Source organism: Halichoeres trimaculatus, unplaced genomic scaffold (assembly GCF_033239565.1).
Source record: "Halichoeres trimaculatus isolate MK-OKI-2021-1 unplaced genomic scaffold, fHalTri1.1 fHalTri1_scaffold_18, whole genome shotgun sequence".
In the NCBI taxonomy this organism is placed as follows: domain Eukaryota; kingdom Metazoa; phylum Chordata; class Actinopteri; order Labriformes; family Labridae; genus Halichoeres; species Halichoeres trimaculatus.
The window spans coordinates 6,355,890-6,369,342 of record NW_027437196.1 but is presented as its reverse complement, the minus strand read 5'-3'; the positions used below and the strand labels follow the sequence as shown (position 1 = coordinate 6,369,342).

General features: G+C 44.1%; 1 protein-coding gene across 1 annotated transcript in view; it reads left to right on the top strand.

Annotated features, from left to right (window-relative positions):
- fars2 (phenylalanyl-tRNA synthetase 2, mitochondrial) overlaps nt 1-6,290 on the top strand; it is a 148,239-nt gene extending 141,949 nt beyond the window's left edge. Inside the window, exon 11 of the mRNA XM_074693620.1 lies at nt 5,975-6,290. Within this exon, the coding sequence (XP_074549721.1) occupies nt 5,975-6,113 (139 nt within the window). The 3' untranslated portion in view covers nt 6,114-6,290. The remainder of the gene's footprint in view (nt 1-5,974) is intronic.
- The last annotated feature ends 7,163 nt before the right edge of the window (nt 6,291-13,453 follow it).

Genomic DNA, 13,453 nt, shown 5'->3' with positions numbered 1-13,453 from the left:
ATCTCTCTGCCTCTCCCTTTCTCTTCATCTTAAACACACTTTTTCTCTCCATCTGAGTGAAACCTGACACTCGTCTTTCAGAGGTGTCGATCACCCCCCCCCCCCCCTTTTTTCTCTCCTCTCTCCTCGCTCCAAGTGAAACACGACACTCCCATCCCTCCATCTCCGTCTCTTCCCACATCCCACCATCTGCTTGAGTCTGACATCAAATCGATCGTGTTTTTAGATGCCGCTTTTCTTTTTTTAATGTTTTGGCTGTGAAGCTGTCGGCCATGTTTTCCTGTCCTCCCATGAACCCGTCGCTGCTCTTCTTCGTCTGCTTTTAATTTCTGTAATTATGGATCATTGTTCTCTGATTCTGCTGATAGAAAACTTTTGGATTTTTTCCAACAGAATCAGATACAACATTTATTGTCAAAACAGGAACAGTTGTCTATTGAGGTCTTATCGACCAATCAGGTTGCAGCAGGAGAAACAGCAGGTGTTCTAGAACTCTGAGATCACGGGTAGAATTCTATCTTTGAGCTCAGAGTTCTAGAATATTAATCACAAGATTTTGCTATTATTTTTTAACATGGGAAAAGACAACTAGACATGAAATCAAACGGTAAGTCTCAAATTTTTGGAGGTTAAAGCAACTTTTAACTTTTTGTTTTATTAGACTAAGTTAAAAACAATGTGTATCAACATATTTTTTTCAATTAAAGAGGGGGTATCTTGCTTTCTTTTTAATAAGAACAGTGATAAAAATGAATGTTGTGCCAAATTTATGCAGATTCTCAAACCACTACATACTAACAGAAATCCCTGAATCTGTCTGGGAGCCACTCAAAACGGTCTGAGACTTGATGACATCATCACTTAAAGATTTCTTAACTGGTTTGACTTTCACATTGGAGTGGGTTGGCCTCAAACACCAAGGTCTATCCATAGCTCTGCCCCTGAGAGACCAATCAGAGCATTGGCCAACTGGAAGGATGGGGGTTTGTTGAGCAGAAGTCTTAAAGAGACAGCAGCCAGAGTGGAACGTTTCAGACAGAGGCCTAAATAAAGGTTTTTCAAAAGACCAGTGAAAGAAAAGTTTCTTCTGAGCTGTACATCATGTAAAGCTACTTTTACGGCAGTATTAATCCTAAAAAAAAAAAAAAAAAGAAAGAAAACCTAGTTTGTAGGATTGGATTTTAGCTGGTTGGTTGGTTTGCAGGCTATATGAGTGATTGGATGGTTGATCCGTCAGGTGTCTCAAGGAACGGTTGGTTGGTTGGTTGGTTGGTTGGTTGGTTGGTTGGTTTGTATTTGGTTTGTTGATTGGTTAGTTGGATGGTTGGTTAATTGGATGCTTGTTGGTTGGTTGCTTTGGTAGTTGAATTTATTTGGTTTAATTGATGGGTTGGTTGGATTGTCAGTTGGTTGGCTGGTTGGTTTGTATCTGGTTGGTTGGTTGGTTGGATTGTCGGTTGGTTGGTTAGTTGGTTGATTTGATGCTTGTTGCTTGGTTGCTTGGGCAGTTGTATTTTTTTGGTTGGTTGGTTGGTTTGTTTGTATGCGGTTTGGTTTGTATTTGGTTGGTTGGTTGGCCAATTAGAAGGATGAGGGTTTGTTGAGCGGCAGTCTTAAAGAGACAGCAGGTAAAATAAAGCCTTTCAGACAGAGGCCTAAATAAAGGTTTTCTAAAACACCAGTGGGAGAAAAAAAAGTTTATTTTGAGCTGTAAATCATGTTTATTTAGTGGACATTTAGTGTGCTGACTGTGGAAAGTAAACCTCCAGGAAGCAGGATTGGAGAACTGTGCAGGCTGCTCTAAAACTTTGGGGGCAATATTAATCCTAAAAAAAATAATAATAATAAATTTTAAAAAACGCATACCCTCTCTTTAAACAAAAAATAACACTTAAAAGCAGTCAGTTGAACAAACTTCAGATTTAGTACACTGCAAAAAAATGAAATTTTATCAAGTCTTTTTGTCTTATTTTATTAGTAAAAACTGTCTTAATATACTTAATATAAGCCACATTCACCTGAGCAATCTAGAAAAATGTCTAATTTCAAATTATTTAAAGACAAAACTGAGTTCTGAATTGCTTGAAACAAGTTTAAAAAATTTGCCAATGGAACAAAAAATATTTCTTGAAACTAGAATAATGTCTGAATTCAGGTAACTTTTGACTTGTTCCATTGGCAGATTTTTTTGTTACTTGTTGAAAGCAATTCAGACCTTGTTTTTGTCTTTAAATAACTTTACATAAGACATTTTTTTCTAGATTGTGCAGGTGAATGTGGCTCATATAAAGTCTAAAAAGACACTTTCTACAGAAAGAAAAGAGAAAATCACTTGATAAAATTCCAATTTTATGCTTTAACTGTCACATACTCTCACTGTCCTCTGTCCTGTTTGAATGATTTCGCTGAGAAACACAAACGATCTGATTAAAACAGAATTATCCGAGCATCTGTTATAAAACCTACAGATCTCCCTCTGTGAGCGTCTCCTCTGAGGTATTTTTAGAAACACGCTGCTGGTTACGCTCAGATGTGTGTAGGACAGAACAGAAAATAAGTTGTCACGTTATCTGTCCCAGTTTGGTTGTAATTGGTGCAGCGAGCTATTCGTAGCGTTTTAATTGCTTTGGATGAAACACCCCGGCTCTGTGTGTTCACGTCTTCTTTCACACACACCACTACATTTAATCACGGTTTCTCCCTTTGGAAAAGCACAAATGAGAGCGACTTTATTTAAAGAGTGAGGGTCTTTATTGTGCTGCTGTAGCTGTACGTAGATGAGGTTCGTTGGCTCCACCTCTGAGGTGTGTGTGAGCTGCTTTATAAACACAGGGTACGTAGGAATACTTTGGGGCTGGAGCAGTGGACCATCAAGGGAAATTAAAACACTTTTAAACACTAAGTGCCAATTTGGTGCAAATTGAGCCTCAGATAAACTTCTTTCTTTAACTTTTACCAGTTAAACCTGAAAACACACTTTATACACGAACAGACACAGCTGGACTTCTCCTAATAGATCTACTTCCTGCTCCACGCATGGCTGCAGGTCATAACAAGCCTGGGTCCTAGTTTCGTACATTTACAGTTTATTCTGTGTGTGTGTGTTTGTGTGTGTGTGTGTGTGTGTTTTCATGTATGGCAGAATTATTAGCATGTTCTTCATGCATAATGTAACGTGCGTTCTTATTGTATGTTCATGCTTTCCTGTTTATTTTGTATCATGTATTTGTGTGTGTGTGTGTGTGTGTGTGTGTGTGTGTGTGTGTGTGTGTGTGTGTGTGTGTGTGTGTGTGTGTGTGTGTTACAGGTGATACAGTATCGATCCCCCCTCCTCCCTCCAGCTCTGTGGGTTGGATAATGGAGGCATTAATTATTCAGCAACGACACAGTCTATCACATGAAATACCATTCACTCTGAGTGTGTGTGTGTGCGTGCGTGTGTGTGTGTGTGTGTGTGTGTGTGTGTGTGTGTGTGTGTGTGTGTGTGTGTGTGTACATAAAGGTATGAAGTGTATTTATTTTAGTCTCTCTGACATTTCCAGCGAATTTTCTGATGTTCAATTATTTACCAGCCCCTAATGGGCGAGCAAGGTAGAGGATGAATGGAGAAAGATGGAGAGAGGGAGGGGGAGGAGGTCGTGTGGTTTTTAGTTACTGTGAACGTTTGTTTGACTGCTCCTCGTGTCACTTCATCAACTGGAGGAGGAGGAGGAGGAGGAGGTGGGGGTGTTAGAGGATTTAAAACAAAAGGAGGGAAGGAAAAGAGGAAACAAAGTAGGTGAAAAGGAAAGAAAAGAGGGAGATATAAATAAGAGATAGAACTGATAAGAGGATGAAAAGAGAGGATTGAGGAAAAGAGAATACTCTGCAGGGAGGAGAGGAAAGTGAGACAACAGGGAGAAGAGAAGAGCAAAGAAGTAGAAAGAGGAGTCTTAAAAGAAAAGGGAATGGGAGAAGAAAGTAAGGAAAGAGGAGACAGGATGTTTGATAGGAGTGAAGTGGAGAGACCAGAGAGGATGAAGGAAAGAGGGAAGGCAGGAGAATGGATGCTGAAAAGAGAAGGGGAATGGAAGGATGAGAGGATGGGATTTTAAGGAGACGAGGAAAAGAAAGCAGGACAGAGGATGCTGAAGGAAGAAAGGGAATGAGAAGAGAGGATAAGAAAGAGGAGATGAATGAAAAGGAAGAGGGAGAGAGAATGTTGAAGGAAGGAAAGCAATAAGGAGGAATGATGATGGAAAAAGGAAAGGGGATGAAAGGAAGTAGGGAGGGGATTCTTAAAAGAGAGGGGAAAAGGAAGAAGGAGAAAGGATGCTGGAGAAAGGGGGACAAAGAAAGGAGGGAGGAGAGAGGATGATGGAGGAAGGAAAGGAATGAGGAGAAAGGATAATAGAAAAAAAGAGGTGAAGAAAGGAACAAGGAGAGAAAACTCGAGAAAGGAAGGAAAGGACGCAGGTAGCAGAAGAGGGGATGCTGAAGAGAAGGGGTATGAAAGGATTAGAGGATTTTAGAGAGACCAGGAAAAGAAAGTAGGAGAGAAGATGCTGAAGGAAGAAAAGGAATGAGAAGAGAGGATGACGGAAAGAGGAGTAGAATGAAAAGGAAGGAGGAGAGACGGTGCTTGAGGAAGGAAAGGAAGAAGGAGACAGAATGATAGAAAAATGAGAGGAAAAAGGAAGTAGGGAGAGGAATCTAAAATGAGAGGGGAAATGAACTAGGAGAAAGGATGATGGAAAGAGGTGAGAGGATGCTGGAGAGAGGAAGGAAAGGAAGCAGAGAGGATGCTGTAGGATGAAGAGGAACAAGAAGAGAGGATGCAGGGAAGAGGAGTAGGATGAAAAGGAAGGATGGGAGACAAAACTGGAGGAAGGAAAGGAATGAGTAGAAAGGATGATGGAAAAGGACACTAAATGGAAAGATAGAGAGAATTGAAGGAAAGAGGAGAGAGGAGGCTGGAGAGAGGAGGAAAAGGAGCCAGGAAGGCAGGAGAGAGGATGCTAGAAAGAGAAGGGGAATGGAATGATGAGAGGATTTAAGGATGACTAGGGAAAGGACGCAGGAGAAAGGATGCTTAAGGAAGAAAAGGAATGAGAAGAGGGGATGATGGAATGAGGAGTAGAATGCATAGGAAGGGGGAGACAGAATGCTGGAGGAAGGATTATGAAATGAGGAGGAAAGATGATGGAAAAAGAAGGGGATGAAAGGAAAGAGAAAGAGGTGTCCTAAAAGAGAGGGGAACTGGAGAAGGAGAAAGGAAGGAAGGAGGAGAGAGGATGACGGAAATAGGACACTTAAAGGAGAAGAGGAAACTAAAGGAAAGAGGTGAGAGGATGCTGGAGAGAGAAAGGAAAGGAGCCAGGGAGGAAGGAGGGAGGATGCTGAAGAAGGAAGAGGAATGAGTAGAAAGGATGAAGGAAAGAGGAGTAGGAAGAAAAGGAAGGAGGAGAGACAAAACTGGAGGAAGGAAAGGAATGAGTAGAAAGGATGATGGAAAAAGACACTTCAAGGAAGAGAGGAAATTAAAGGAAAGAGGTGAGAGGATGCTGGAAAGAGGAGGTGAATGGAAGGATGATAGTATTTTAGAGAGGGGAGGGAAAGGAAGCAGGAGAGATGATGCTGAAGGAAACAGAGAAATGAAAAGATAGGATGATGGGAAGAGGAGCAGAGTGAAAAGGAAGGAAGAGAGAGAATGCTGGAGGAAGTAAAGGAAGGAGGAAAGAGGAATGGAATGAGAGGAAAGGAGAGGAGGAAGAGGATGCTGGAAGAAGGAAAGAAATGAAGAGAAAGGATTATAGAAAAAGGAGTTGAATGGAAGGATGAGATGAAAAGGAATGAGGAAAGAGGATGATTAAAAAAGGTGGCAAATGAAAAGGAAGGGAGGAGGAGAGAGGATCTTAAGAAAGGAAATATAAACAGGAAATAGAAGATAAGAAGGACACTAACTCTCTCCTCTTTCTCCTTTTTCCTCTCTCAGGACGGGGAGGCGGAGTCAGTGTTACCGCATCATCTACCGCCACATGGAGCGGACGCTGACCCAGCAGGAGGTCCGCCTGGTCCACGGGCAAATCGAACACTCTGCTCAGACCAAGCTGGGCGTGGAGGGCAGATACTGACACACACACACACACACACACACACACACACACACACACACACACACACACACACACACACACACACACATGTAAGTTTCATCATTATATGTTTTGCTTTACATGAAGCTGTGGGTTTGTATGTCTGAGTTTCTGAGGGTTTGGATCTTTAGTTTGGATATTAAAGCTGTTTCTCATCCTGGTCTCCCTGAATGGTTTTTATTGTTTCCCTTTGATCTCGTTTCATTTTAATATCCTGTTTGTATCTGCAGAATCAAACTGTTTACATATCAAAAAGTTTCCACCATTAAATCTCCTCCCACAGATTTCTCTCCCTGCCTCTGACCTCTCACACTTCAAAGAACCATCGTTCAGTTTATGAATCTCTGCAGGAAGAGATTGGATAACAGGACCACATTCACCGAGCAGCCAGAGAGAAAAGTTGGGCTGAGTTTTATTTAAATTGGCAGATGAAAGTAACTTTGAGTGGTTGAGATATTTTTGGGACCAGTTGGACGATTTCTGTCAACAAAATACTTGAATCCTGAAAAATCAACAACTCATGAGTTTCAGCTTTCATCTGGTCACACACAACCTGCAAACTCACTCATTTAGACCATGTCCAGACAGCAGGGTATCTGGGAAACCTCACATATGTTTATATGTTTAGGCCTGTCATCCACACCGAACCACAGTTGTTTGTCACTACTCACTAAACATTAGACATCTGAAGGACGTGCAGATCACATGGTCTGGCAGGTCGCAGGTAATACGTAGCCTTCCTATTTTGATGGACGCAGAGCCATGACCTGAAAATTCAGTGTAGGGTAGATTAAGTGGGTCAGGAAGTCATGACCTATGGCGGGAACTGCCTAAAAACATCCAATGACCTTTAAAATAAAACAAACCTTGTCAAAACCAGTTGGTATTTAGCTTGACTCTGACTATAAAATGACATTAAGAGCTGAGCCAGACCAGAAGTCAACAAGGTTGAGGTTTTACAGCCCAACATGAATGGGTCTGCGCAGCTTCGTGTGGACGAATGGCGTCATTTTCGGACCTACGCCCCCTTGCGCAGTCCTTTTCAAGCGCAAAATTTCCACACTGCACACACTCAAAAATTTCTAACCCACTGGTTGGAGATGCACGGACAAGATGGCCAAAGAACGGGATCTCCAAGTGGTCGAAGAGCAGAAATACAGGCATCTGTATGACTCTTCACACAGAGATCACCGCGACAACCAAGTGGTAAATAATTCATGGTGTGAAATTGCGGCAACTCGCGGCAGAGAAGATAAATCGGTTTAAAGAACCTGGAAAAATCTCTGGGAGAGATCACAGACTGTATAAAACATGGACATAGTCTCCTCGACGTCACTCATCTGTTTCTGAAACAGTAAATAAAGCACATCAGCTATAGCGGCCATATTGGTAGTGGCAAGGGCTTTGCTTTAGGGCGCCTGTCGGTCACAAGGCCCTGAGCTGTGCCTCTGATTGGGTGAGCTTGCGATCTAAATATCCTACGTTTTTTGAACCAGGCTATAAATAGGATAACTTCTGCTTTGAAAACGGCTTTTTTGGTTTGGTGTGTATGTGACTTCCGCTACTTCCGGAGCCAGCCTCAAATGAACACCGGAGAAACAGCAGATTTTAGCGCTTCAGCATTGTCTTATACTCTTAGATCCAGGGTTGCCAATTGGGACGGATATGTCATGTATGTCAAACAAAGGCAAACTTTTTTGGCCCTCATTTAGTACTCTGGTAGATGTACATTTGTGATACACCGCCCCTTGCAGTTTGGGAATGGACACCAACAGACGCTGCACGGGCTGTTAAAAAGTATAAAAGCCCCATGCGTTCTCTTGCGCGGATCTCGTGTGTCAGATTTCCGTGCGTCACATTCACGCGGAAAGCAAAACACAGCCTTTGTGCTGCAAGTCAAGAACTTGAGTGAGTGGTGGAGGCAAGGCCAGAGGGACCACAGAACACAAAAATCGAGGGCCGGCCAGGTGGTGGGCTGCACGAAGAAACATGGTTCAGGTGCCCGTCCTGTTGGCAGGCCACACGAGAGAGAATTTTCTGAAAGCCGGCCCGGTGGCGGGCCACCAGGCACTGGTGTCGTCCTGGGGACGGCCGAGCTTGGAGCAGGGGTCAGCCTGGGGACAGCCGAATGTGGAGCAGGGGTCAGGCTGGGGACAGCCGAATGTGGAGCAGGGGTCCGCCTGACGACAGCCGAGCGAGGCACTGTTGTCGGCCTTGGGGACAGCCGAGCGAGGAGCATGGGTAGACCTGGGGACGGCCAAGTGAGGCACTGGTGTTGGCCTGGGGACGGCATAGCATTGAGCATGGGTCGGCCTGAGGACAGCCGAGTGAGGAGCATGGGTCGGCCTGGGGATGGCCAATCGAGGCACTAGTGTTGGCCTGGGGATGGCTGAGCAAGACACTAGTGTCTGCCTTGGGTACGCCTGGGGATGGCGAAGCAAGGCAATGGTGTCAGCCTTGGGGACAACCGAGCGAGGTGCATGGGTCGACCTGGGGACGGCTGAGCAAGGCACTGGTGTTGGCCTGGGGACGGCCGAGCATGGAGCAGGGGTTGGCCTGGGGACAGCCGAGCGAGGAGCAGGGGTTGGCCTGGGGACAGCCGAGCAAGGAGCATGGGTCGACCTGGGGACAGCCGAGCGAGGAGCATGGGTCGACCTGGGGACAGCCGAGCGAGGAGCATGGGTCGACCTGGGGACAGCCGAGGGGGGCACTAGTGTCGGCCTTTGGGACAGCCGAGTGTGGAGCATGGGTCGGCCTGGGGATGGCCAAGCGAGGCACTGGTGTCGGCCTGGTGTCGGCCTGGTGTCGGCCTGGTGTCGGCCTGGTGTTGGCCTGGAGAGTCACTGGACAAGGCCTGGGAGCTTGGGGTTTGATCTAACAGCATTGTTTGGTTTGGCCGGAGGAATCAGAGGTTTGGTGAGGGTTGTTTTTGTGGGTTTTGTGCTTATAGTGCAGGAAAAGCGTGGTGGATGTTCAAAAACGTGTTTTACCAAAACTGATACTGAACGGACGCAGCGCTGCAGTAAAATCAGACATGGCTCTGTAGTGGAAGTCACCGCATGGGCTGAAAATCACATTTCTGCTTTTACAAACTCAGGTTTAAAGTCATAAAAAACATATATAAACAGGTTTATCCAACTGATAAAACTGCAGAGTCACACAGAGGCCTCATCTCCTTCTTCACATGCCACACACTCCTACAGAAACCACACACACACACACACACACACACACACACACACTCTGCCATCCAAATGCCACTCTGTCAGTTATTCTCTGCCAGTGTTGAGGCATTAAATGGCTTCTGCTGTCACTCCAGTCAGCCGTGCAATGAATTCTGGGAGCTCTTTGCATAGTGAAGTTTTACACACACACACACACACACACACTGCACACACACACACACTCATTTAAATACAGCTCATTAGAAAATACACTCCTACTGTCTCTCTCTTACACACACATACAGTATAATAAGCAGCGCTATGTCAGTGTGCTGAGACGATACGCTGGCTTAGGCTGCCACGATCATACACTGGCATACTGGAACTTCTCACACACACACACACACACACACACATGCATACACACACTGTTACAGGCAAAGGGCACTCTGCCAATCATGCGATGGGAGGCTGTCTGCTCTGGATGGCTCTGCTCGTCACTCTGGTTGAGTTAAAACTGAGCTCTGACAGTTTGAGGCCATGCTTACACACACACACACACACTCACACACACACAGAGGGTCAATACACACTTGAATATTTAACAACAGGTTCCAGAAAAGCTTCAAAAAGTCTCAGTGACACAATCAGAAAACAAGTCATGGTGATTTGTTTCAACGTGAGTGTGTGTAGTCATGAGAAAACAACAGAGAGTAAATAACTCGTTTCATGAAGAGGACACCGTGTGTGTGTGTTTTATTTTAGGCCTGCGGCGTGTTGGTGTGTTGTGATAATAAAGCCACCTCCGTCAAACTCTCCTGCTGAGCTGGGATTTGGAGTAATTACAGAAAAAACAACATTTTAGAGGACTGAAGACGAGCGTCCCCTCCCGTCCGACACGTGTTTCTTTTATTTTCTGCAGACCGACTCCTCCGTCCTTCAGACGTCACGCTGGCACAGAGAGGTAGATTACTTTAAAGACACCTTCACACCTACTGACTCACACACACACACACACACACACAGAGCTTCATCTCACACATCTATTCCCCGACACACACACTCTCTCCCTCTCAGGTGGGGGTCCTGGGAGGTTTACCCTCCTGTGCGTCTGCTCCGAATTGATTGGATCTTGTTCGGAGACACAATGTGACCTCTGCTGAAACAGACTTTATGCTGAGACTCACAGAGACTGAGTCTGCATTCATTGGGTGTGTGAGGAGTGACGGGTCCAGCACTGCAGCAGCAGCAGCTTTTTCAGGATGGTTCAAAGAGATTGAAGGGTGCAGATTTTCACAGATTGAAGTCTGAGTTCTCTGAATATTTGAACAAGCTGAGACGAAACTCCAGGCAGATTGTTTACAGGCGGACATTGTTCAGTTCTTCAAGGAAGTGGAGACATTTTTGGTGGTTTTGAGGATTGGAAGACTTAAAGAGGGGGTATTGTGCTTTTATCCAGGCTTTATTCTGTCCCTCTAGTGCCCCCGTAGATGCTTTAAATGATTTAAAGCTAAAAAATAAACATTTTTTTCTCACATTTCATTCTGCCTGAAATGCTTCACTTAAGTTATTGTCTCTTTAAGGCTCAACTTTCCACGGACCCCCTTACCTCTGATTGGCTGGCTCTCTGGAGGTCTGTCCAGGGTGGAAGTTTGGGGCAGACCTTAGTGTTTGAGGCCTGCCCCTCCAATGTCTCATGGACTAGTTATCTTTAAGTGATGATGTCATCATTTAAGCAGGTCTTGTGCTATTTTTGCTTTCGAAGAATTTCAGGAGGGCTGGCCAATCAGAGGCCGGCCCTCTAGAGGCCTGTCAGGGGCAGAGCTATGGGCAGACCTTGGTGTTTAAGGCCCACCACTCCAACATGCCATAAAGTGGTTATCCTTAAGGGGCATGTAAAGGACAACAATTTTAGGATGAATTTTTGGATGTTTACATGAGAATGGTGTACGGACCTAAAATGGAAACTTTTAGAATTGGCCTCTAGAGGGGAATTTTTCTGAAACGCTCTGGCGACCATTGCCGTGCTAACAACAAGCCGTAGTTTTCAGTGGCAACACTGACGTCTTGCTCCGCTTTGGACTTTGTGGCACTGTGAAAACTCAAAATGCCATGCACTGGACAATAACAACGGTGATGGTGGACTCTCGCAGTGTGTTTGTGCTGCTGAATTTGCTGACTGCCTTTCAGCAAAATGTGCATCTGTTGTGCCACTTCTGTAATCAGCTAAGACTGCAGAGGCTTTTAAGAAACACTTGAAGACATTCCTCTTTTAAGAGGCTTTTAACGTAAAATAATGTTTTTTAAAAATCTTTTTCACTTTTTACTGTAGCACTTTGAGATTTCTAGAAATGAAAAGTATGTTGTAAATAAATGTATTATTGTTATTATTGTTATTATTATTATTATTAATATTATTATTATTATTAGCAGCCTACCTTGACTTTGCAGGAGGGCTAACAAAAGATTCTACAGTTATATCGCCAACTACAGGTCTGGCATGCAAACTACAGCATTTTCTGTCCCTCAGCATTTTGGTGTAAATGCATATTTACTTCGTTACTTTTTTTTCCATTTTGGGGTGAAACATTGTGTAAATGGCAACATATGTGATGGCGTCATCATTTGATCCGCTTACACCTGTTAACCATGTCTGCATGACGTTACTCTTCCCTCTGGTTTTCCCTCTGATGCTGGGTTAGCACAACTAGCTCGTCCATCATATTTAAGATAGATCTTGCGTAACAATGGCTGGAAGGACAGGTCGATGTCACCTCTTCATAGCTCTCACCACAGCACCACCACATCTTCCTCACCTCCTTATCCTCTGCTTGTAGAGAACACCAGTCCTAGCACCGGTTAGCATCAACATGCTACTGGCTGCAAGCAATCGTGGTTACATGTAGGATCTCACGACACACATAGGAACAAAGAAAGAGTAAAAGCACCACTGCAAGCGCAAATAAATGGTGTCAATGGCCAACAAATGAGACATAAAAAGTAATGAAGGTAGGATGAAAATAACAAAAACAAAGAGAGAACTATTGCGGGTGGCGCCTAGCGACGTTCACAGACAGGTCCAGGGATTTCTACAACCGCTTGAAAATCTGCACACATTTAGTAAAAAAAAACAGCCAGCATTACTTTTTATCCATGTTCAAAATATAGGAAAACAAAATACCCCCTCTTTAAGTTTTCCAAAGAGATGAGAGAAACGTTTTGTTTGATTTGGAGATGTTTCTGGTACACTAAAGAGTGTTTTGGGTACAACCAAGGACAGTTTGGTTGTTTAATGATGATTCAGACATCCCCAGGGGGAGTTTAGTGGTTGTTTCAGGCAGGTGTGAGGATGTTTCTGCAAAATATTAAAATGTTTTCAAGGATGTTTGGGGAAATTCAAGGACGGACAGGAGGAAATCAAGAGAATGAAGTTTTTTTTTTTGATGCTACAGAACGTGAAGTTTGGACATTTCTGACAAGAACTTCTGTTCATGTTTAAATGAATAAGAAACACATTCGGTGAAAACTTCACAGCCTGAGAGATGATCTTAATTCTGGAGTCTGGATTCATTCGTTCGATCTGAGCTGCAGCTGTGGCTCAGCAGGAAATCAAACTTCTTATTCCTTTCTTATAAACCCAGCCCAGCTGTGAGGCTTTGGATGCTGCAGGAACTCAAAGTAAAGTTTCAAACTATATGTGTGTGGGTGTGTGTACATGTGTGTGTGTGTCATTGTGATGTAAATGTTGTAGGCAAACGTTTCTCTAACTCTGCACAGCGTGTGACAGGTCACGGCTGGAAACCTTCACACACACTAACACGGATTCTGCTCATGTTTCTGACTCCTGCTGGTTTATTCAGTCAGTCAGTCAACCAGACAGGTTCTTTAAAAATCAAGGCAAACAGAACAAATCCCAACATGCACCGAGGGAAGTCAACAGGGTAGAAACATGGTATCAAATAATCCAGAGGCTGGGGTTGATGCAACAAATCAAAGATGGAGTTTAAAGTCAAAGTCAGCAGCTCAGAACTCATCGTCCTCACACAAACCCAAACCGGTGAGTTTAAAACGTTCTGTGCAGAATCACAAAATGATGTTTCACATCCCCAGCCTCTGAGTTTCTACAGAGTGTGTTTCAAAAATGTAGTCCCGTCT